Genomic DNA, 25,427 nt, shown 5'->3' with positions numbered 1-25,427 from the left:
CAGTCCCGGCCTGACTCTCCTCCGTCCCTGCTCTCACCTGCAGTCCTCACCAGAGGCTACTCCACTGGGGGCACGGGGCAGAGGGAAGAAGGTCCGGTTTCTCTGGAAGGTCTGGCTGAAGGTGTCCCAGGTCAAGGTCTTAAATTGGAGGTGCATCCCCTGAAGTATGGGGCTATACATTCAAGTGTGCAAGGTCATATCGGGGCCCCACAGATACACTTTTAAGAAGATCGTTACATATTTATTTTAATAATAGCTCTAAGGACAAAAACGATCATCTTTTTTTCTCCTCCAGTTAGGACAAGAACTTATTTACTTATTTATGTTTTTTACTCTGACGGGCAAAGCATGGCATCATGGTACCCACCTTGCATTCCTTGGCTGGTGAGGGTAAACGTCTTTTCACGTGTCTTTTTAAAAATTGTTTTGATTTTAATTTTAAAAATTAATGGACTTTACTTTTTTTAAAAGTTTATTTATTTTGTGAGAGAGAGCGTGAATGGGGGAGAGGCAGAGAGAGAGAGAGAGAGAGAGAGAGAGAGAGAATCCCAAGCAGGCTCCACACTGTCCGCACAGAGCGCAGCATGGGGCTCAATCTCATGAATCGTGAGATCAGGACCTGAGTCGAAATCAGGAGTTGGATGCTTAACTGGCTGAGCCCCCGAGGTGCCCCCAGACTTTGCTTCTTTAGAGAAGTTTTGGGTTTTTAGAAGAACGAGGGGAAAGTACAGAGGGCCCCTGAAGAGTGCGCACCCTTAGCCCTCATCCACTTCTGCCTGTGTTTGCCGTCTTGCATGCATGTGGCTGTTGTTACAGCCGATCGGCCAGTATTAATCTGTTATTATTAACTGAAGCTCATGGTTTCCATTGGGCTCCCTCCTGGCGTTGCACATTCGGTGGGTTTGGACACGTGTAGTGATAACGCATCCACCTGCAGTGTTAAACAGAAGCGTTTCACTGCCCTAAACATCCTCTGTGCTCCACCAGGCCGTCCCTCCTTCCTCCCCACCAGGCCCCAGCAGCCACTGGTCTTTTTACTGTCTCCAGAGTCTTGTCCTTTCCAGAATGTCTCACGGGGTCATACAGGCTGTAGCCTTTTCAGGCTGGCTGCTTGCATTCAGTAACATACATTTACGGTTCCTCCGTGTCTCTTCGTGGCTTGGTCGCGTTTCTCTTTAGCGGTGGTTAACATTCCATCGTCAGATGGGGCACAGTTTCCATTTGCCTACTAAAGGACAGCTTGGCTGGTGTTAGCAGTCAGAATTAGAGTCACTAGAAACATTCACGGGCAGGTTTTTGTATGAGCGTCAAGTTGTGGCTTACAGGGTGAGGATCTAGTCTCCCCAACGGCATTTTTTTTTTTTTTTTTTTTTACTTTCTAAAAGTTGATACACATAACATACAGTTTATCCTTTTAACCATTCCTAAGTGTGCAGTTCAGAGGCACCGAGTACATTCACATTGTTGAACACACGGTCCCCCTTTTAAAGCAACCGTATTCCAGGGGCACCTGGTGGCTCAGTCAGAAGAGCATGTCATGTAACTCTTGATCTTGGAGCTGAGTTGGGTGTGGAGATTACTGAAATAAATAAACTTAAAAAAAAAAGACAAACTTAAAACAACAACAAAGCAACTGTATTCCAGCAAACCCCAGTTACCCAGGGGTGGGGAGGAGGTCAGGGTCTGAGGGGTCCCCACACGGCACAACGACTGGCACCCGGGGGCTTGGGAAACTCGCAGCTCGAACAGTGGACCCAGCCCCGCATTCTTCCCCAAAAGTTCAGCATTTGGGGTAATACATTTGGGGTATATTTCTGTGTGGTCTTCTCTGTCAGCGTCCCAACATGAAGTTTTACAACCTATTGGTGGCATTTCGGTGCTCTTTCTTTGCCCAGGTCCCTGGATGGGTTGTCTTTGGAAAAGGGGACTTTGGAAAATAGTCCCTTCTTTCCTGCAAATTTCTCCCTCCTCTCCGTTCACCTCCCTATAAAGCTGCACACTCACAGCAATATTACTGGCCCGGGGGGCTCGGAGGAGGTGGGGGGCCGTGCACATGGCAGAATGGAGGAGGCGAGGGGTCCTTCACACTCTCCACGTGGTGGACCCTGAGGATGGCAAGGAGGCGAGCCCCTGGCCGCGAGTCTTGCCAACCGGCTGGTCTTCCCAGAGCCTTCCCAACCTTGTGCCTCAATAATTTCCCCATTAGTCCATTGGGAATCGTATGACCTGCTGCCACCTTCATCCGGAGTGAGAAAAATTAGTAGTGGCCCTTTGAGGTCTCCCTGGAGGAGGGTGTCAGTTGGCTCATTATCTTGCCAGCCGGGATCAGCTGCTCCTAAAAGGCATCCATTTTGCTGTGATCACAGAACAGGCTGCGGAGAGAGCCAAATAATCGTCATAGCAGGTGTATCAGAAATGGAGCACTCTTTTTCTGGGGTTTCTGTTTTGAAGCCCGGCACCTCCCCACCGAGGCCGCTTTTCTCTTTCCGCCGAGGGAGGGCCGATGTCAGGGGCCATGCTCAACGTGATGCTCAGCCCTCAGCTCCCCAGGCAGGCCCCCCGGGACGCAACCCGAGTTTTCCTGGTCCCTCCTGGGCCCGTCTCAGGCTCTGGTACTCACCCTGGCGTGCGGGAACCCCGTGGGCCTCCTCCGTCTTGCCTGCCTGGACTCGCACAGTGGGTGCTTTGTGTTCCGTCCTGGGCTCTCCCCTGATGGCCTTAGAGGGTGGGGTCCAGGTCACCCCTCCGCCCAGCTCACCCTGAAGCCGACTCTGGGGGACCTCCTCCTTCCCCTCCCACTCCTCCTCCCCATCTCTTCCCAACTTGGGGACCGTCAGAACTGAGGGTTGGGAAATGGATTTCCTTCTTAGGGTTTAAGCTCTGGAATCCAGAAGTCTTTACTCTGTTTCTGCTGCAGCAACTCCAGCATGAGCCCTGCCCGCCCATCTCCCCCTGCACTTGCCATGTAGGAGCCAGCCCACGGACGCTGTGGGCCTGCTGGCTTTCTGGGGCCCCAGAGCTGCTCAGTGTGTGCACTGGGCCAGTTGCACAGCCAGCATCTCGTTGCTCCCGGGAAGACCTTCCATGCACGAGCGGCCTTCTCGCCCTGTGGGGCCGCCGAGGCGTGTGTTCTATGTGATCTCCCATCGTTCCCTCGTCGAGTCACGCTCTGGCTGCCCCATGACACTTTATAGGCTCCTTCACCCTGTCTTTCTCTCTCCTCTGTGAGTGTTTCCTGGGGTCACCTCCCCAATAGAATCCTGGCAATGACATCGTCTTTTTGGGGGGAACCCAACATGACACAGCATCTCTTCTCAGAAGCAGGGAATGGGGCCTGCTGACCGATGAGGGAAGAGACTCACTAGTTGATAGTTCAAACTGTCGAGGCGGATCTTTGGAAACCTGGATGAGTGGGCCCTTCCCCCACGCCTGGCACCGCACCCAGCGTTCTCACAGACAGCGTTTCGGACGGCCCTCCCTGTAGCTCTGCCCGAATGGCCTCTTCTCAGCGCCGAGGGGTCTGGGTCTCGGGGCTAATCTGCCCGCCAGCCGAGGAAGCAGGGACCGACACTCAGTTCCCATGGTTCCCAGGGGGAGCACCTCGAAATTCCTCAGCAGAAAGGCTGCGGCACCTCGAGGTCAGCCATTGTCTCCCGTCGGCATCAGCACCAAGGAATTCCAGGACCCCCTTCCGATCTCTACAGACTCTCGTCTTTGAGCCTTTCCCGAAAAAATTACATCGTGCCAGATGCTTTGCGGCAGGGGAGACGGTGGCGCGAGAGCCATTCGAGGGGCAGCGACCTGGAGGGCGGGTTTCACGTTACAGAGGAGTCTGTCTGACGGCGTGGGCCGATTCCTGTGGTGTGAACACCCCCAGCACGGCCAGTCCCAAGCTATGAACGTGACGGGTGGGAAGTGACGGCAGCGTGGAGTGCCACACCGTTGTGTGGCGTGCCCACGATGCTGACGCAGCGAGAATGACCCCGAGGGCACCGAGAATGGTGAGATGGAATCAAATAATTGGCAAGTGACGAGCTTCGAGTATTTAGTACCTTTTTTAGGGAGGTAAAATCCACGTAGCCCCACACTCCCCCTTTTCACTATTTGTTTATTTATTTATTTATTTTTGAATATGAAATTTATTGTCAGGTTGGTTTCCATACAACACCCAGTGCTCATCCCAACCATTTTCACTATTTTACTTTATTATTTTTTTTAATGTTTGTTTATTTTTGAGAGAGAGAGAGAGACAGAGCGTGAGCAGGGGAGGGGCAGAAAAAGAGGGAGACACAGAATCCGAAGCCGGCTTCAGGCTCCGAGCTGTCAGCACAGAGCCCGACGTGGGGCTCGAAGTCACAAACTGCGAGATCGTGACCTGAGCCGAAGTCGGACGCTGAACCGACTGAGCCCCCCCAGGCGCCCCATTTTCACTATTTTAAAGTGGACATTTGGGCAGCATGAAGTACATCCACTGCCAGAACATTTTCATCCCTGCCAAGGAAGCCCTGAACCTGATCAAGCAGTCACCCCTCATTCTCTCTCTCCATCCCTGGCTGTCATCGTAATCTGCTTTCCGTGTCTATGAATGTGCCCCATCTGGGTTTTTCACGCGAACGGAATCGTACGCTACGTGACCTCTCAGGTCTGGCTTCTTGCACGTGGCGTGTGTGTTCATGGCTCGTCCACGTTGCGGTGTGTTTCAGCACTGCCTTCCTTGCTGTGGCTGAAGGGGCCTCCTTGTCTGGGTATGTCGCGTTTTGGTTACCTGTTCATCCATCAGTGGACATCTGGGCTGTTTCTGCCTTTTGGCTGTTTCGAAATGTGCTGCTGTAAACATTCACATACACATTTTTATTTGAGCTCCTCTCTTTAGTTCTTTGGAGGTATTATGTGCCCAGAAGTGGGCTTGCTGGGTCGTACGGTATTCCAAGTTTCACTTTTTGAGGAGCCTCCGAATTGTGGTTCGCCATCTTACATTCCCATAAGCAGTGCTCGTGTGTCCTCACTTCCCGGCATCCTCACGGACACCTGTCATTTCCAGTTCCTAGCCATGCTAGCTGCTGTGAGGTCATGTCTCATCGGGGTTTTGATGTACGCTTTTTTTTTGTAATGACTGGTAGTGTTTAGCATCCATGCATGTGCTTTTGGCTGTTTGTAAATCTTGCTTGGAGAAGTGGGTGTTCAAGTCCTTTGCTCGTTTTTCAGTTGACTTGGTAGTTCTTTTGTTATTGAGTTGTAAGGGTTCTTTATTCTGCATGGACCAGACGTATGATTTGCGAGTACGTTCTCCCATTCTGTGAGCTGTCTTTTCACTTTCTTGATAGTGTCCTTTGACGCTCAAAAGTTTAATTTTGGTAAAAAAAAATGTAAAAAGTTGGTATAAAATTATATTTTAAGAAAGTTTAGTATACAATTATATAAAATTGATTTAAAAAGGTTTTTTTTTTTTTTTTAAATCACTCATGCTTTTGGTGTCATATCTAAGAATCCACTGCTGGATCAAAGGTCATGAAGATTTACTCCTGTGTTTTCCTCTAAGAGTTTTGTAGTTTTAGTTATTACATGTAGGTCTTTGATCGATTTTCAGTTGATGTGAGATAGGGAGTTCTACTTCATTCTTCTACATGTGACCATCCAGTAGTATATCTTTGTTTTTAACATAGCTTATTGTAAGTTTATGTAATTTAACTCTTAATAATGGCCGTGTTTAACAACCGGCTTGCACAATTCCTGAAAATCAGCTCTCAGGAGGCAGTGTGAGCTGATATGAGCCAATATGAAATGGTTTCAGCGACTATTTCCACCTTACCTGCTTGCTGCAAAAGGCAGGAGTTTGTATTTGTTTTTCTTAAGGAGCCCAGCTGGGGGATGACCACAGTGTGCTTACAGAGCTCCTGGGGAGTGAGTGTCTGGGCAAGGAGCATCTGAAGACCCCTGCTCCTGTAGCCATGGGCTCGTCCACCCTCCTGCCATTGAATCTGGCTTTCCCCCTCCCCTGGTTCAAAGAACGTGGCTGGGTCTCTCTGCCTGTCTTGCCTCCACATTTGCCCAGCTCTTCCCTCTGGCTCAGAGGGAACTGATTATGTCCCAGCCGGTGTGGAGGGCTTTTGGAAGCCCCACCTGTGAGCAGAGACCCAAGCCTGATCCTGAGGTTGAGAAAGTGCCCCTTCTCTGGTTGGGTAACCGGATAAAATACTGGATGCTCAGCGATGTTTGGATTTCAGGTAGATAACCCATAATTTTTAGTATAAGCGTGACCCGTGCGAGATTGGGGTAGACTTCTACTAAAGAATTATGCATTGTTTCTCTGAAATTCATTTAGTTGGGATCTTGTGTTTTCATTTGCTGAATCTGTTAGGCTCTCCCTCAGGTCAGCGTTCTAACTTTCTGCCCTCTTCCAACAGCAGGGACTCAGAACCCCAGGGTGAAAAGGGTCCGAGGGCAGTGCCGATTCTCTGCCCGTTTTACAGGTCTGGAAACTGAGTCCCAGCGTGAACTTTTCTTTCTCATGAAGTCAGCACATTTTCTGAGTGTCCCCTCTGCACAGGGCCCTGTGCTGGGTGTTGGGAGTGACAGTGACAAGACTGCCGTGGGCCTGGGTAGGGGGCGGGAGTCAAGAGTTCCCTTTCGGCATGTGAAATAGACAGGATGCAGACAGACCTAGGTCCGGATCCTGCTTTGCCATGTGTCAGCTGCCTGTGAAGTCGCTTCCGCTCTTGGAGCCTCTGTCTCCCCTTTCCTAACGTGGGGATGACAGTGCTTCTCTTGGGGGATTGTTCCCGGGCTTCAGTGGGGCGACGGCATGCCTGGTGGGGGCAGGGAAGAGTTTACTGCACGATCAGAGGAGAGAGGTACCATGGTAAAGTTTGGTTGTTGCCCACAGGTCGCCAGGCATCCTGGGCCACCCGGATGATGCAGGATGGAGGTGCCAGAACTCACTCGCCCTGCCTCGCCTGCCCGGGACCAGCCAGCTCCTGCCCCTGGACACCCAGGAGCCTCAGGTGGGCAGGTCTCACCTCACCTGACCCTGGGCCCCGTCATTCTGTCACCGGAGCAGGGTCTGGCCCCCGCTGTGTTCCTGAAGGCCCTGCCCATCCCGCTGTACCACACGGGGCCCCCGGGGGGCCTCCAGCCACATGCCCCCCTGGTGACGGGCAGCCTGGGTGGGGGCGGCGGACCCTTTATCCTCAGCCCCCTGCTGCAGCCCGAAGGCCCCGGCCCCACCCAGGCGGGGAAGCCGGCGGCCCCGACCCTCACCGTGAACATTGTGGGCACGCTGCCCGTCCTGTCGCCAGGCCTGGGGCCCATGCTGGGCAGCCCGGGGAAGGTACGGAACGCCGGCAAGTACCTCTGCCCGCACTGTGGCCGCGACTGCCTGAAGCCCAGTGTTCTGGAGAAGCACATCCGGTCCCACACGGGCGAGAGGCCCTTCCCGTGTGCCACCTGCGGCATCGCCTTTAAGACCCAGAGCAACCTGTACAAGCACAGGCGCACCCAGACGCACCTCAACCACTCCCGGCTGTCTTCGGAGTCTGAGGGAGGGGGCGGCAGCCTCCCGGAGGAGGGGGGCGGGGCCGGAGAGAGCTCCAGGGCAGCGGGCGCAGGGGACGGCTGGAGCCAGAGCCGATCCGGGAGGCCCCTCTCTCCAGGCGCCCAGGGTGCCGGGCGCTGCCCGGTGTCAGCCATGCACCCGTCTTCTGTCGCTAAGACCCTGGGTCTGAAGTTGGAAGCTGTTCCCCGTCCGGGGTCCGCACCAGCCGACAGAGAGACCCCTGTGGACTCTGCCCACGCGGCCTCCCCCGCGTGCACCCTGGCCGGCGGCACCCAGCTGAGGCAGAAGTCGCCAGAGCAGCTGTCTCCGACCGCCGGCCTGCCGTGCGCCCCGCGGCAGCAGGCGGCGCCGTCCTCGGAGAAAGCCCGGGACGTCAGGGCCTCGGAGGGCCGGCTGAGGAAGTGTGAGAGCACGGACTCGGGCTACCTGTCCCGCTCGGACAGCGCGGAGCAGCCGCTGGCCCCCGGCAGCCCCCCGCGTGGCCTGTCGGAGGGGGAGGCGGCCCCGGGCCCGCGGCTGGAGCGGCAGCTGGAACAGCGCATCGCTTGGCTCATCTCTCACAACCAGGCCGTGGTGGACGACTCCCAGCTGGACAACGTGCGGCCCCGTAAGACGGTCCTGTGCAAGCAGGGCAGCATCGACCTGCCCATGCCCTACACCTACAAGGACTCCTTCCACTTCGACATCCGGGCGCTGCCCTCCGGCCGGAGGAAGCCCACCGCCCTGGGCCCGGCCCGCTCTACCTTCACGCCCCCCGACAAGGGGCGCCCAGTCTTCTTCCATTCCGTCCCCACCCAGCTCTCCTCCACCGTGGCGTGCGTGCCCATCACCAGGAGCAACTCGCTGCCCTTCGTCGAGGGCACGGGAACGTGGCAGGAGCCGCCGGACCCGCGGGACGCCGGTCCCCGGAGGCAGAAGCCTCTGAGCCCCAGGCCCGCCCCTGCCCGGCCGGCAGACGTCCCCGGCGGTCACCCCCGGGCCCTGGTCAGACAGGCGGCCGTGGAGGACCTGCCGTGTCCCCTCACCGGAGACGGCCCGGCCCCCACAGAGGACCTGGGTGGAAGTAGAGCGGCTGCGGGGGAGGGGGCGGCCAGCAGGGGCGGAGCAGCGGGGAAGAAGTGTGGCCAGAGGCCGCTGAAGATGTTTTCCCAGGACAAGTGGCAGGTGTATGGGAAGGAGACATTCAAGAGAATCTACCAGAAAATGAAAACCAGCTACCACGGAGGCAAGAAGGCACGGGAGGGGCCGGTGGGGAGTGGGACAGAGCTAGGTCGTCCTCTCCAGGAAGAGGTAACAGGGGACGAGGGCACAGCCCCATCGCAGGGCGGGCGGACCCCTGTCCATGGAGACGTGTCTGTGGGGACCCAGCCGGGGCCTTGGGGACGTCCACTGGCCCAGGAGGGCTTCCCGGTGATGGATCCAGCCACGGAGGGGGAGACGGCGGCCAGAGCAGCAGGCAGGGACCAGCCCAGGGTGAACAGGGCCACCTTACCCTCCACCCTCAGCTGCAGAGAACCCCCCTGTTCGGGCAGCAAGAGCCCTCTGCTTCCTCCAAATGGGAGGCTGGAGCTGGGGACTCAGCAGCCCGTAGCACCTGGTCCCCTCAAGGGAGGTAACCTAGAGGCTCCCATGCCGGTTTCGGCAGACCCTAACCTGGAAGGAGGCACCCGCGGTGGGGGCGGCAAGGAGACCTGCCAGCAGGCCCCAACGGTGTCGAGGCAACCCAGCGGTGGCACTGGGGAGCCCCAGCCTTCAGAGGACAAGCTCCCATCGGAGAGAAAGAAGCTGAAGGTCGAGAAGCTGAGCTGCCAGGAGCCGCCAGAGCCCGTGGGAGCAGAAGGAGAGACCCCGAGTGGCCCCGGGCAGGCCACCTCCCCGCCATCTCACAACCAGGACGGTGATCCTGGGGACAAGCTGGGAGAGCCGTGCGGGAGTGCTGATGGCATGGCGGGGGACAGGGCTGGGGAGCCAGCAAAGCCGTCGGAAGCTTGTGGCGTCTCCTCTGCTGTTCCATCTGTGGCCCTGAGGCAGGTCCTGCAGGACTGGTGTCCTGCAGCTGTGTCCCCTGGACGTCACCCCCAGCTGGCCACGCAGCCCCAGGCCCCCGGCGCCCTCACTGCCCCGGCAGACACTGCCTTTCCCCCCAAGTACCTGCTCAGGCTGCCTCAGGGTGAGGCCTGCCCCCCACCTCCCACCGCCCAGGGTCCCAGACGAGGCCAGGACCCTCTCTGCAGGAGAAGGTGGCCGGAGGAACAGCCCTCCGTTGTTGGGCCAGGGCTGGGGACCTGCCTGCCGCCCTGCCCAGCCACAGGCTTGGCCTCCGGTGGAGCAGACATCTTCGAGGAGGATCCCGGCTGGTCCAGGCACTGGGGCAGGAGAAAGGGGGTGCAGGGAGAGGAGAAGCCAGACTTGGACGCCGACACCCCAGCAGCAGGGCCGTCCCCTGGCTCATCCTCCGGTGCCTCCAGGGAGACGACTTCCTTCCTGCCCACCCCAGCGTGTGCCACCCAGAAGAGTGGGACCTCTGAGCCCCGACACCTCTGCGTGGGTAGCACTTCAGTGGGGGCCAGGCCCTCTGGGGGTGTCCTGAGTCCCTGTGCCCTCGGCAGGGAGTTGGGCGGACCTCCCGAGAATGCCCCGGAAAACCCCCCCTCAGGGCCTCTGGCCGGGCTCAGTTCCTGCTGCTGCTTCCTCACGGCCCCCGCGTCCCCGGGCTGGCCCCAGCTGGCCTCGTGTACCCACTCAGAAACCCTGCGGAGCACCAGGGCCCAGGGCCCCTTCCCATCCTTGAGGGCTGAGCCCCGACTCACGTGGTGTTGCCTGAGCCGAAGCCTGCCTCTGCCCACAGAGCAGAAGGAAACGACCGCCTCTGTCTACTTGGCTCTGCACTTCCTCGGTGGCAGCACCCGGGACGAGGGTCCAGATGCCCGGCCCCTGAGCCGGGCGGTCGTGGGAGGACGGACGAGGACGGCCCTGGGAGAAGGAGGGCAGGTGCGGACAGCAAAGGTAACACCCCCCCACCCCTTTGCCCAGGGCCCTGGGGCTGGGGGAGCGTGCTTGGCAGGCGGCACTTGTAGTGAAGGAGAGGGAGCGGGAAGCCGGCCTTGTAACACCTGCCGTCTGCTCCCAGAGGAGGCTGAGCTGTCACATACGGGGCAAGATAGGACAGGGCTGAATGTGCAACACAAAAGAAAACAGACTCATGCAAACAGAAATGTCAAGGGAAAGAATTACTGCACCCAGGACCCTGGATGAGATACTTTTCATCACTAGACCTTAAATTTTACTCTGAGCTTCCTGGTAACAGCAGCAAAAAGTGAAATGTAACCCCGCCGAGGAGAGAGTTCTCTGGGTAACCTACGATTATAAACCAGAAACTCTTACCGAGAGATAGATTCCAGGTGAAACCCCATCTCTTAAAAGGAGAGAGTTGTTGGGGTGCCTGGCTGGTTCAGGCGGTAGAGCATGTGACTCTCGATCTTGGGGCTGTGAGTTTAAGCCCCACATTGGATGTAGAGATTACTTAAAAAAAAATAGAGTTACCGTACTGGGGACTGAGGAAACAATTACTATGATCAGATTCAACTTGCGTCTGAGTTTCCTGGGAGCAGTGGCTAAAAGGGAAGGGGGCTGAGTGCTGCAGAGTGTCCACCTGTTACCTAAGTGGTAGGTGTGTGGTCCCAACTTAAGAGCGCATCCATATGTCTGGGTTATGTCCTGCTCTGAGATATCTTGGGCCAGGGCAGCCGGAGAGTATCCTGAAGCCTCGGTTCTGGTGTAGCCGTGCCGAACAGTGCCTGGACTCCAGAGCCCCACAGGCTGCTCTTGATCCCGAGAATGGCGATTAATAAAGAATGTGCTGGGTCCAAGACCCAGTTTGGCCAGCCTTCCTCCGCCAGGCAATTAGGCACGGGATGCAGGGGTTCCTAGAGGGATGGATGGAGTTGGGGGTGGGGGCAGGGCTGGCCACGGTGTCGCCTGGGCCCCCAGTTAGCACTGTAGGGCTCTCAGCAGTATGATCCAACGTGCCGGGTATTTTCAGCTCTTCTGCCCAGTGGCCTCAGGGATGGTGTCCCAGGAGCGGGTGTCTGAGCCTGAATGGAAGAAAGGACCGCCTTGGAGGAAGGCAAAGCTGTTTCGGGGGAGTGGCAAACAGAAGAGGCTGAGCGTCCGCTCCAGAAGGTAGGGTGTGTGACCCACTGTCCGTCTCACACGTGCCCAGCATATCTGGAACTACAAGGGGCGGTTCCACTAACTCCCGGGAAGACCTTCGCGGGGTTCCAGAGCTGTCCGTGTGCTCCAGAGGAAGGGCTTGTGTGTGGGAGTGAGGGTCTGGAGGTCCGTGGGTAAAGGAATCAGTTGGTTCTCCATCAGCCCATCTGCACAGTCCCCCTACCCCCGATCGGATCGTGTGTTTCTTTGGAGGGCCAAACATTCCAAGGCCAGGAGTCCAATAAATATTTGAAATAACTGAGTTGAAAACACATCCACTGGCTTAAGTCCTGAGGAGAGAGTGCATTAATTATTTACAGCCTTTATTGCTTTTTTTATTTATGCAAGCGGTGCATGTCCTTTGCAGAAAAATTGGGAAATACAGACGAGCAAAGAGGAGATGATAAAGCATCCTAGTCCTCATGCTCGGGGTAACGCCACCAGTGCGTGGGGCGCTCCCTTCCAGACTTTTCCCTGTGATGTGTGTGCACACACAGCATCTCCTGACAGCAAATGGGACGCACAGGTTTTTACTAATACACTCTTTCATCACACCGTTCTTTGATGGTCTCGCCCCTTTGCTCCAAACCCTCTAACCACTGTGGACAAGGGGGAAAGGCCCCTCTTTAGCCAGGCCCCAGCCCCTCCGTGCCACCCGAGAAGCTGTTGTCTGATTTTTCCCATGGCCTCCTGTCCTGCTCACGGTGACTTTGAGCCTTCTCCCCCTCTCCCATTCTCAAATTCACACTCTGAACCCAGGTCCCGGCTGCTTTCCCAAATCCCCCGCCACGTCTTGGCCCCCTATTCTCCCCTCCCTGGAAGGCTCCCACCTTCTGCCCCCATTGTCAGTATTTGACCCAAACCCGAGATACTCTTCAAGAGGCCGGGCAGGGTCTGAATTCTTCCCTGCAGCTGCTCAGAACCTCGGCGGCTGGAGAAGACACGTCCTCTGGACGTGCCTGGAGAGGGGGCCCCGGCTCAGCTGTCTGCCAGGCCCGTGTGTCCAGGGCTGACACGTCTAAGGGCTTGCTGTGCCCCGGGTGCCGTGTAATGACCCCGCCCCATTTTCCTCCCGAGGAGCCCGAGACGCAGACAGATCAGGTGCCAGATGTGGCCTCACGGACCCAGATGTGAATCAGCAAGTCTTCCCCCAGAGCCTGGTTGCTCCGCGCTCCACAGCCCGCGGTGGGCCTGACAGTCGCCTGGAGTTTTCTTGTGATGCTGAGTCACAGTCCTCCGGTCTGGGCCCTGAGCTGGCGTTTCCCACGGGCTCCCAGGTGATGCTAAGGGTGCCGGCCCAGGGAGCACTCTTGGAGGAGCCACGCTAGTGTTGCCCCAAGCCACGTTTCAGCCCACCTGTCCGTTGCCAAACGAAAGAAGGATTGCTCTGTGTCACGGGGACATCCGGCCCTACCCCGCACCCCTGGACCGTGCAGAGTGGGGGAGGGATGGCTCCCTCGGGGAATATTTGGGTGCCCTTTTCAGACTGAATGAACGCTAGCCAGACCGAAGAGTAGCTGCCCGTGGATTCTGGGAGCACAGGGACACTGGCATGTGGCCTCGTCCCTCCAGCGGCATCTCCCACATTGGACTGACCTGGAAGGAGCACTAGGTTACACGGAGTGACCGCCGCCAAGCTGTTTCTGGGTGTCAGTCACGGCCCGGGAGTCGTGGGGAGCGTGTGTGCCTGTTAGCCACTCCCACCTCCCGGGACCCCACCCAATGCAACAGCTCAGCACCGTGTACCTGCCAGGTACCGGGTGCCACGGGTGGAGGCTGTGCAGGAACCCTTCCCAGCGCAGCTGCCGGTGCCAGGCCCACGCCCTGGGAGGCCCGGAGAGGTGTCCCAGCACCTCCTGGGCTGCACATGGCCCGTGTGGGAATCTTGTTAGGCCTGACCGTATCTAAAAGTCTTGGCTCTTAGTAGCCAAATAAATACCAGGAGAGTTCACAGAAAAATCTGGATTTCCAGCTTGTCTTGAAACATCTGAAGCCCTGGGGATGCCAGGCCCGCCTTCTTGCATGGCAGCAGCTGGCGGGAGCTGAGAGTGACCGCCTCATGGGCAGCGCCCGTGCTCCCCAGCTTGCTCAGGCCCCATCTCTCCCTGTCGTGTGACGTTCGAGTTTGCAAACCTTGGTCTTAACATGCGGCCTGGTGGGGGGGGGGGGGGGGCAGAAGACCGCCTCCCCAGCCAGCGAGCTTCTCGGCAAGAGCCCGTGGGTGGCAAGGCGAGGGGACATTGGCCCCAGTGTAGAACCAGGAGGGGTCTGAATTCAGACTGGGCAGCTCTGTCCTGGAGCCCCTGACTGGGTGAAGTGAGAATGGGGCCACTGAAATTTTTATGTCCATTAAGCATTTATTGGGCAACCGTGATTCATTTGTCGTTTGTGCCTTTTTTGGCTTATAACTGTCCTGAGTTCATGTCAGCTTCAGGGCTTGGCACTTGCAGCCCGCCCCCACCTCCTCCTGCAGAGCTCACCTGTGGCTGTTCACATAGCTGGCTCCCCCTCCTCTCAGGCAAGACCTCGTTATCACAGTGGGACCTCCTCGACCTCTGTACTTCTGTGGTTCCCCCTCCCGTCATCTGGTTTCATTGCCTTCACAGCCTGTCGGCAGAATTCATTTTTTTGAGGCATAGAATTCATGGTAGCTTCCTGCTGCTTTTTTTTTTTTTTAAAGTTTATTTGTCTGAGAGAGACACCGTGTGAGTCGGGGAGGTGCAGAGAGAGAGGGAGAGAATCCCAAGCAGGCTCTGCACTGTCAGCACAGAGCCCGATGCGGGGCTCGAACTCACAAACCGTGAGATCATGACCTGAGCTGAAACTAAGAGATGCTTAACTGGCTCAGCCACCCAGGTGCCCCTTGTGGTAGCTTGTTTCTTAAAGACCAGCAGTGGAGACAGAATGTGCCTCTGCTGCCTTGTCTCTGACTTCTAGAGCTTCTGAAGGGCTTGCCTGATGAGGTCAGGCCCACCCAGGATAATCTGGCTTTTGATTAGAAACTTTAATTGCATCAGCAAATCCTCAAGAGGAGAGGATTACACAAAGGCGTGACCTACAGGATCACCCCAGGCTGTGTCTGCCAGGCCCAGCTTTCCCCAGCTCACCCAGCTAATGGAATTAGAGTTGCAACCAGTTGAGTTTTCTGACCCAGTGCCTTGCATCAGATCATTCATGATGAATGGTCCTCTTAGTGAAGGACACACATGTCTGGGGAGGTGTTCGGAGGGGAATATGATGCTGGCCTTCTAAGAAAGTTCCTTCTAAAGGCAGTTTCTTATGAAGCCACTGGTTCAATGGCACTTGGCCTGCAAAGATTTGGTAAAGGAGATGACCAATTCGTTTGACTCGCATGAGGTGTCAAACTCAATCCATTTTCTGGTGGTGGGTGGCACAGTTAGATGATAGAGCTTTTTGGAGAAATGTGCTGCTTCTCTTCCGTATTTGGTCCAGCTTCAGAGACATGGATCGGCGCTCGCTCTCCGTGCTGGTGCAGGGAAAATGCTGAAAGGTGGTGCCTAGAGGTGCTTCAGCTCACTGTTCTGGAAGCCATGCACAGAGCTCGTGTTTTGTCTTCAATGTGTTGAAATCTGTCCATCTCTCGCATAGTAACTTAGGGCGAATTTGCGAATTTGTAACAGAAGTTAATAGTAACATAGGATTTGCATACACTTACTTTGCAGATAACCAAACGGAAAAACTAATTTGATGAAGGGTTGCTTGGGCTGTCTACCTATCCACCTACCTGGCTACCGTCTATCTCTGTTGCTGCTGTAACAAACCACCAGTTTAACGCAGATGCGTTTTTAAACAACCCCAGTGTATTATTTCAAAGTTCTGTAGGTCAGAGCTCATAAGGGGGTCACCTGACAAGATCAAGGTGCCAGCAGGGCCGCGTTCCTTCTGGAGGCTCCTGTGGAGAATGGGCTTCCTACTCATTTGCGTTGTTGGCAGAATTTTGCTCCGTGGCTGGTGGCCCCTCGTGTGTGTCCTGAACCGGCAAGGGCGGGCTGGGTCCCTTTTCACCCTTCAGGCACCTGCTCCTTCCTGTCCAGCTTCATTTCTCTGACCTTCTGCCTCTCTTTCATTTTTAAGGACTCATGTGGTTAGGCTCAGTTTACCTGGCTAATCCAGGACGTCCTCGTCATCATGGGGTCTGTGCCCTTAATCACATTCACAAAGTCCCTTTTACCACGGAAGGTAACCTAGTCACAGCTCTGGGGATTAGCATATGGGCATCTTTTAGGGTGGGGTCATTATTCCACACCGTCCACCTGTCCATCTGTCTGTCCAGCCACATGTGTATGACTGTATATATGCACGTATGCATCCGTGGACGTACATGTCTACCCGCTCATGTACGTGGGTGTACGCGAATGTCTGTCGTTCGTCCGCTCGCGGGTTCTCAGGAAAGGGGTCTGTTTTCTCCTTCACACTCCCATTTTACTTCAGTTGTCTTACGTTTCACCAGAAAACGAAACACTGTAGCAGGGATTCACCATTGGCCCTAGGTCACAGCAAATGGTGGAATTCGTGTCGCAGAGTATGTATTCTCTTTTATTCTTTTTTTTTTTTTTTTGAAAACATTTGAAAATGCAGAAAAGTTCAGAAAAATATATAACAGACTGCTAGGTAATGATCCAGAATTAACAAATATTAATATTTTGTCATATTTGTTTCTGAGCCTCTAAAAAATAAAATATTAGTTTGTATACTATATATTATGTAAAATAAAACAAAACAAGATAATTATGTAGGTTTACCTATTTGGCACTGATTGTTTCGATCTGTGTCTTCATACTTTACAAATCGGTGTATATACTAATAATATATGTGATTGTTTTGTGTCTTTATATTTTTTTAATGTTTATTTAAAAAATTTTTTTTAATGTTTATTTCTGAGACAGAGACAGAGCATGAGCGGGGGAGGGGCAGAGAGAGAGGGAGACACAGAATCGGAAGCAGGCTCCAGACTCTGAGCTGTCAGCACAGAGCCCGACCCGGGGCTCGAACTCATGAACTACAAGACCATGACCTGAGCTGAAGTCAGATGCTTAACTGACTGAGCCACCCAAGCGCCCCTTGGGGGTGTGTATAAACATCATACCGAATTCATCATTCTTCAGTTCGCTTTATAACTCAGTGTTGTGTTTTTGAAGATCCAGCCATGTTGGACCAAATTCATTCATTGTAAGTGCTGTAGTGTGCTCCCTTGCACGAGTATGACACATTTTATTGTCCGTTCCCCTATTTGTGGGCATTTAAATGGTTTCCAAATATTTTTTTTTTTTTTGCTAACTTTGCAGTGAATGAATGTGTATGCATGCCTCCTTAAGCACAATGCAAGAAGTTTTCCAAGAATACACCCCAAAGTGGAATTGTTGGGTTATAAGGTAATCACATTTTCAACTTCACGCGTTATCACTGAATCACTCTCCAGAGTGGGTGTGTCAATTTACATTTCCTCCAGGTGTAAGTGAAGGTTGGCTCTGCTCCCATATTCCTACTGATGTTTGTTATTAGCTTGCTTTTATGGTTTGCGCATCCAGACTTTGTAGGATTCTGTATATATCCTAGGTTTGTACGTGTGCTTTGCCATTACACGCACTGCAGATATTTTCCCACATGTATTCTCTGTCTTTTAAAAGCCCATTTATATATGTTTTACCCACATAATTGCAAACGTCTTGCCCCTTCATTCTCACGTATCAGATCTTCTGGGACCGTTCTTCTGTCTGAAACATATTTCTGAAAACTTCCTTTAGAGCAGAAAAATCTCAGTTCTCATTAATCTGAAAGTACATGTATTTCATCCTTGTTGAAAACTGTTTTTTCTGGGTGTACAACCTTAGGTTGACAGTCATTTGCTCTCCGTACGTCAGAGATCTCATGCACTGTTTTTTGGCTTCCATTTTGTGGCGGAGAAGTCAGCTATTCACGTACTCCTCTCTGGTCTCTTATCTCTGGCTACTTTTAAGATCTTCTTTTAATCTTTGGTGTTCCACTGTTTTACTTTGATGTATAAAGGTATATGTTACTATTATTTATTCCATTAGGAGTCCCTTGGGCTTTTGTGATTTGTGGATTGATGTCTACCTAGAAAATTCTCTGCCTTCATTCTTCAAACATTGTCTCTACCCTGTTCTCTGTCTTCTCTTTCTGGAACCCTGAAATAACGTATCTTAGATCTTCTCTTTTACATGTCTTAACCTCTGTTTTCAATAACCTTGTCTTTCTGTGTGAAAATTTAGATGCTGTCTTTAAAATTTTATGAATTTTCTCAACCCCCTAAGTTATTTTTTTAAGCTCTATTAAGGTATATTGAATTTCAACGTTATGCACATTTAAAGTGTAAAATTTAATAAGTTTTGATGTGTGTATACACCTGTGAAACCCAACAACATAATCAGAATAATGAATGTATCAAAAATCCCTCAAATTTCCATGCGTCTTCCCTCCGGCCACCCTCCCCTCCCCAGACAGCCTGGGGATGTGCTTTCTGGAACCATGGAGTAGTTCCCTTCTTCTAAAATTTTATAGGAACAGAATCACACAATATATGCTCTTTTTTGTGTGTGGGGGGGTGGGGGGGCTGACTTTTTTTTCACTCAGCATGATGATTTTGAGGTTCATCCACGTCATGTGTATCAATTCGTTCCTTCTTATCCCTACGTACTAAGCCATCCAGTGGATATGTCACAGTTGATACATTTCCTTGTCGGTAGACATTCATGGTTTGTTTCAGTTTGAGGCTGTGACACATAAAAACTATAAATACCCATATGCAGGTCTTTGTGGATATATACTTTTTAAAATTTTGAGCTGGTTATTTTTGTTGTTGTTCAAGTATAATTAACACCATGTTATATTAGTTTCAGGTATACAATCTACTCGTTCCCCACTTTATATGTTACTCGGTGCTTATCAGGGTAAGAGTGCTCTTTATCCCCTGCACCTGTTTCACCATCACTCCCCCCCCCCCCCACCCCACCCCTGAAATGAACAAACAAAGAAGAAAAAAGTCAAAGGAACAGACTCTTACCTGTATGGATGTACACTTTACATTCCCTTGAGTGATATCGAAGAGCGGACTGTCTAGCTCATACGGGAGATGTGTGATTCATGGTAAGCTGCCAAAACATTCTCCGAAGCAGCCATGTTATTTCACGTTCTCACTAGCCACGTGAAACTTCCCGTGTTTCCACGACCTTGCCGACCCTTCGTGTGGCCCTGTTTTTCACTTCAGTCGTTTTACTAGATGCGTGGCGGCGTCTCGCAAGCTGGAATTTGCACTTCCCTCCTGACTAAGACATCGAGCATCTTTTCATGGGCTTGTCTTCCATGTTTCTTCTTCGGTGAAGTATCTGTCCGAGTCCTTTGGCCATCATAAAAATGGGTCGTTTTCTTATTGTTGAGTTTTGAGAATTCTTTACATATTCTGGTTGTAAGTCCTGCATCAGATATGTGACTTGTAAATATTTTCTTCCAGTCTGTGCCTCGTTTTTTTTAAATTTTTTTTGACATTTATTTATTATTGAGAGACAGAGCATGAGCATGGGAGGGGCAGAGAAAGGAGGAGACACAGAATCGGGAAGCAGGCTCCAGGCTCCATGCTGTCAGCACAGAGCCCGATGTGGGGCTCGAACTCACAAACTGTGAGATCATGACCTGAGCTGAGGTCGGACACTTAAAACCGACTGAGCCACCCAGGTGCACCCCCCCCTTTTTTTTTTTTTTAACTCTGAACAGTGTCTCTCGAAGAGCGTATATTTTTAATTTTGATGAAGTCCACCTACCATTCTTTCTGGATTATGCTTTTGGTGTCATCGCTACAAAAATCTTTGCCTAATCCATGACCATAGAGGTTTTTCTCCTACGTTTTCTTCTAATGTTTTCTACTTTTAGGTTTAACACTCAAGCCTGCCGCCCATTTTCACCTAATTCTTCTGTGTCATGTGACAGACAGGGGAAATCTCTTATCTTTGCACGTGGACGTGTAATTGTTTCAGTACTGTGTGTTCGTCTGTCTGTTTTGAGGCAGCACCACACTGTCAGGACTACACCGCCTGACTTGAAGACTCACTGTGAAGCTAAGATATCCAAGGCAGAATGGTATTTGCATCATAGTGGACAAATAGATCAATGGAACGGGTTAGAGAGTATAGAAATAGGCCCCATGTATTTGGTCAATTGATTTTCAGCGAAGGTTCAAAGGCAATTCGGGGAGGAAAGTACAGTCTTTTCAGCAGATGGTGCTGAATCTGGTAAATTTCTTCGCCAGTAAGCTGAGCAGTTACAAAGTTCGCCTCATTTGTTTCTCTGCTCTCAGGGGATGCTGCCTTCATTACTTGACTCATGTCTCGAAAACCATTGTTTTATTCATTTGCCTGTGTTTTGTTTTTTTTTTTTGGGGGGGGGAGGATAAATCTCGCTGCTGTTAAACCATCTTGGTCAGAAGAAAAAGCCCCTGGACTATTGCAACAGCCTGTTAATTGTCCCCCTGCCCCCCAACTTTTACTGATCTGTCAAGTGTTAAATTTAATTGTTAGTGTATATTATGCTTTATTTCCAAGAAGTTCCACTTAATTATTTTCAGACCTGCTTGATCGTTTTTTATAGTCTCTTGCTCTCTAGTCTTTTCTTTACTGAGCTATGATTGACATACGTAAAAGCTTGACATATTTAATGTATACATCTTGATGAATTTGAAGATAAGTGTACACCCTGAAGCCATGCCCACATATGATGTCTTTAACTTATCTGTAATTTCTAGAAGTTTCTTTCCTTTTTTGGGGGGGGTAAGAACATTGACATATGATTTACCTTCTTAAATTTTTAAGTACATAATCCAGCATTGTTGACTGTGTGCCCTGTGGCATATGGTAGTTCCCTAGGATTCATTCATCTTTCACACAGTGAAACTGTGTACCCATTGATCAGCACCTCCTTGATTCCCCCTTCCTCCAATCCCTGGCAGCCACCACTCTCCTTTCTGTTTTGATCAGTTTGACTGTGTTAGATTTCTGAGATACTTGGGGTCATGTACTGTTTATTCTTCTGCATCTGGCTTACGTTACTTTGCATAGCATCTTTCAAGTTCATCCGTGTTGCAGCAAATGGCAAGACTTCCTTGTTTCTTTAAGGCTGAGGAATATTCCATTGTGTATACCACACCTTCTTTATCCATTCATCCATTGATGGACATTTGGCGTGGTTCCATATCTTGGCTGTTGTAAACAGTACGGCAGTGAACAGGCGTGTGCAGTTACCTCTCTGAGGTCCCCATTTCAGTTTGTTTGGGTATATACCCAAGAGTGTGATTGCTGGGTCATGGGGTAGTTCTAGTTTTAATTTTTTGAAGAACCTCTGTACTGCTTTCCATGGTGGATGTACTAATTCCCGCCAACATAGTACAAGGATTCCTTTTTCTCCACATCCTTGTCAATACTTACTATCTTTTATTTTTATTATTTTTTTTGATAACAGACATCTTAGCAGGTGTGAGGTGATCTTTCATTGTGGTTTTGAGCTGCATTTCCCTGATGATCAGTGATATTGAGCACCTTTTCGTATGTCTTCTGACATTTCTAGATTTTCTATGGAGAAAGGTCTACTCATATTTTTACCCATTTAAAAAAAGTTTTTTTAATGTTTATTTATTTTTGAGAGAGAGAAACACACAGAGTGCAAGTGGGGGAGGGGCAGAAAGAGAGGGAGACACAGCATCCAAAAGCAGGTTCCAGGTTCTGAGCTGTCAGCATACAGCACGACACAGGGCTTGAACTCATGAGCTGTGAGATCATGACCTGAGCTTAACTGACTGAGTCACCCAGGCTGTGGTTGACATACGTAACAGGCTGTTTACCTGTTGTTTTTAAGTCGGGCATTTTTTTTTTTTTTTTTTTTTGCCATTGAGTTGCAGAAGTTCCTTATATATTTTGGGTATTAACCTCTTCTCAAATATATGGTTTGCAAATATTTTCTCCCATTCTGTAGGTTGCCTTTTCATTTTGTTGATGGTTTTCTTTGCTGTGCAGAAGCTTTTTAGTTTGATGTGGTCCCAGCTGGTGATTTTTGTTTTTGTTGCCTTTGATATCACATCCAGGAAATCATTGCCAAGGCCAATATCAAGATTTCCCCCTTTGTTTTTCTTTTAAGAGTGTTACAGTTGCAGTTTAAGTCTTTAAACCATTTTGATTGGATTTTTGTGTATGATATAAAGTAAGGGTCCAATTTCGCTGTTTTGCATGTGGACGTCCAGTTTTCCTGGCCCTATTTTGTGAAGAGACTCATTTTCCCATTGTATATTCTTGCCGCTTTTGTTGAAAATCAGCTTACAATAGACGTGTGGGTTTATTTCTGGGCTCTTTATCACATTCTGTTATGTTCCATTAGTTGATATATCCATTTTTATGCCAGTGCCATAATATTTTTATGACTGTAGCTTTGTAATATATTTTAAAATCAGTAAGTGTGATGCTGCCTGCTCTTTTGTTCTTGCTCAAGATTGCTCTGGTTATTTGGAGTCTCTTATGGTTCCATATGAATTTTAGGGTTTTTTTTAAGTTCTATAAACTTTGCTCTTATTTTCAACCTTTTCTAAAAACACACTTAATTTTTTACATCCGATAATGTCAGTATAGAAAGTTGTGGCACGTCTGACTCTGTTTTAGGTATTAGTTCTCACTTGCAGGAACTTATTTCCTTATTTGTTTTTGGATTTTTGATGGTGAGCTGAGATTTCTGGAACTTTGGGACTTGGGTTGGAGGTAGGTTTCTCCAGTAATACCCCCCCACCCACCCACCCACTAGGTGCCTGAAGGCATGTACTGGGCACTACTTTAAGTAAAATTCTTAGTTTTAGGCTTTTTTGTGTCATGTGTGGTGTGAATTCAGATTGCAAACCCATGAAAAGACCGTCTTATTGTCATAAAATTAACGGAAGAGACTTTTGCCCCCTTCACTTAGTCACTTAGTGATAAGAGTGGAGTTTTTCAGTGTCCCCCGGGGAAGGTGGTGGGGATAGGGTGTTTATTTCTAATTCACCCTTGTATCAAGGGTACGGCCCTCTGAGGTCTCAGTTTTTGCAGGAGTACAGACGTTGGGTGCCTCTAGGGTTCCCAGGGTAGGTTCTGGGTTTGGGTTTGAATCCTGCTCCCTCTACCGCCCCCCTTCCCCAGACCATAAAAACACAAGATCAAGGGGCGCCTGGGTGGCTCAGTCGGTTAAGCCTCCGACTTCAGCTCAGGTCACGATCTCACGGTCCATGAGTTCGAGCCCCACGTCGGGCTCTGGGCTGGAGCCTGGAGCCTGCTTCCGATTCTGTCTCTCCCTCTCTCTCTGCCCCTCCCCCCGTTCATGCTCTGTCTCTCTCTGTCCCAAAAATAAATAAATGTTAAAAAAAAAAATTAAAAAATAAACAAAAACACAAGATCAAGCTCACCTGGTTTGTTTGGCAAATGCTCTCAAGATGAAAACTCTCCTTTTAGGTTTCAGTTTTCACTTGGGTTTTGAACTTTAAATATAAAGTTTTGAACATTTTTATGCTTCAATCTGCATTTTTACTTGTTTTCAGTGTAAAGGTGAGTGTGGTAGTAGTCAGCCAGAGTAACTCGCCAGCTGCACTGTTGCAAGTGGACTTCTTTTCATCATCGAGAACGTGAATATGTTGATACTAGTCAGGTGGAACGGCCTTGTCCTTTATGAGCATTGCTTTTTGGTCTTGTCTAAGAGGTCTTATCTTACGCTCACTCTCCCGGTATCACAGACACAGAAAGATATTCCCCTGTGTTTTCTCTGTATACATATCAATGTAAGGAAGGATTTATTTTTACTTTTGTCCACGTAGAGAACTACGGACCATCGGTCAAACTCGACTTTTGACCTGTTTTTGTATGCCCTTGAGAGCTAGACGTGGTTTTTACATTTTTAAAAGGTTACATATGTAAAGAATATGTGGTAGAGATGGTATGTGGTCGGCAAAATCTAAAATATTTACTATCTGGACCTTGATACAAAAAGCTTGCAGACCTCCGGATTGATTCCCCCCCCCTTTATTTTTCTCACCTATTTGCTGTATTTTCACTTCCCACTCCTACCTACAGTTCATTTCTGGGTCCTCCATTAGATGTCATTTGTCTCTTCGTTTGTTCCCTACTTCAAATACCACACTGTAATGGAAGAGGTTGTTTCCATTAAGGAAAGTCCATGAGCTAAAGGAGAGAGATTAGAAAATGCAGGATCTGTTTTCAGAGTGGAAATGGAAAAAGGTAGCAAGTTCGTACTTGGATGCCTAATTGCCCTGACATTAACCAGAGGCATAGAGATCCAGAGTGCCCACAGACCGCGCCTCCGCCGTGCCCAAAGCGAGTGCTGGACCATGGAATTGGGTTTTATTGATTCATTTGTAACCGTGGCCAGTGCCATATGAAGCACGAAACGCTTGTTCTGTGAAGCTTCTGCCGAACGGAACAATGAGCTGTCAAGTCCCGAGTGGGTCGGCGTGAGTGAGGAAGGCATTGGGGGTCATCTGGGGGAGGCGTGCACTGCAGACCCCAAGGTACATGTGAGTCATCGAAGGTGCGGGGCGGAGAGAAAACTGGGCGCCGAGAATGACATTTTTCCTTGTAAAGCGGGCGTTTATTTGTCCGAGGCGGGGGCCTGCTCACTTCAGTCCCGACCGAGTTTCCTTGGTCAACGAGGTAGGGCTCTCGGGAGTGATGGCACGGTCTCTGAGGTGAGGTGGAGACACAAACGAGGTGTGGTGGCTGCCACCACACCTGGCTGAGACCCTCTGTCACCGTCACCAAGGCCCTGGAAGCTTTGACCACAGTGTTCTGCTTAGCGGGACACTGAGGTCTGCTTGCCTCCACTTCCGATCGCTTTGCTTCGTTCCCTGTGGGATGAAACGAAAGGGATGATATGACAGCACGTGTTCCCCCCACCCCCCGGGATGAACGTGTAAGGCCCTCTCCTCGGATCCGCCTTCCGCCCCTCAGACTTGGCTGATCAAAGGGGCAGTGAGTGTGTGTGGGGTGGGGAGGGTGTGGTTGGAGGAGGCAGGGTGGCCGGTGGCTTTCAGCCGGCCTCAAAAACCTCACCCTGCCTCCTTTGGAGAGCTTCTCACTGAACTCTAGTTAAAACTGGTGTCCCCTGAGCTCTTGACCTTGGCCACCCAGGCACCGGTGTCCCCACTGGAGCGGATGCGGGGCAAGAAGGCTTTTTTTCTCTGAGCAGTTTTCCATGAGGCCTATAAACAAAAACGTTGTGCCGATCTCGTGTGTCAGTAATGGTGGCTCTTGAAGGCAGACCTCTGGAGAGAGCAAGAGGGCAGAGGGTACACTGAATATAGGAATTCAATTTAAAATCTGGACCTTAAGTGGCAGCTTATTAAAAACCCTGTAAACCACTCTACAGGTCAGCTAACAGCAAATTAGACGTAAATACAGAAACCTAGATAGGATGTAAAAAGGTAGCCTTGAGTAAAACCACAGTGAGAAAAAGCATGGCTTTGTGGGACAATGTCACACGCAAAAGTGACACCACGTATTTATAAGGATCCTCGCGTATCCAAGGATGTTTGTCAGACGTATCTGAGTGAGCGTCTCTGGGGGGAAAATAGGCAAATGGGGGTTAGAGGAGACGGGAAACATGCGAATCATGT

The 25,427-nt window shown here is 51.0% G+C and overlaps 1 protein-coding gene across 2 annotated transcripts in view; it reads left to right on the top strand.

Moving 5' to 3' along the window:
- ZNF831 (zinc finger protein 831) overlaps positions 1–25,427 on the top strand; it is a 108,923-nt gene that overhangs the window by 35,273 nt on the left and 48,223 nt on the right. For both annotated transcript variants that reach the window (XM_027046557.2, XM_015066450.3), the window contains 2 exons: positions 6,884–10,558; positions 11,595–11,734. In XM_027046557.2, the coding sequence (XP_026902358.2) occupies positions 6,920–10,558; positions 11,595–11,734 (3,779 nt within the window). In that variant the 5' untranslated portion in view covers positions 6,884–6,919. The remainder of the gene's footprint in view (positions 1–6,883; positions 10,559–11,594; positions 11,735–25,427) is intronic.

This window comes from Acinonyx jubatus, chromosome A3 (genome assembly GCF_027475565.1).
Source record: "Acinonyx jubatus isolate Ajub_Pintada_27869175 chromosome A3, VMU_Ajub_asm_v1.0, whole genome shotgun sequence".
In the NCBI taxonomy this organism is placed as follows: domain Eukaryota; kingdom Metazoa; phylum Chordata; class Mammalia; order Carnivora; family Felidae; genus Acinonyx; species Acinonyx jubatus.
This window is presented reverse-complemented; position numbering and strand designations above follow the sequence as displayed.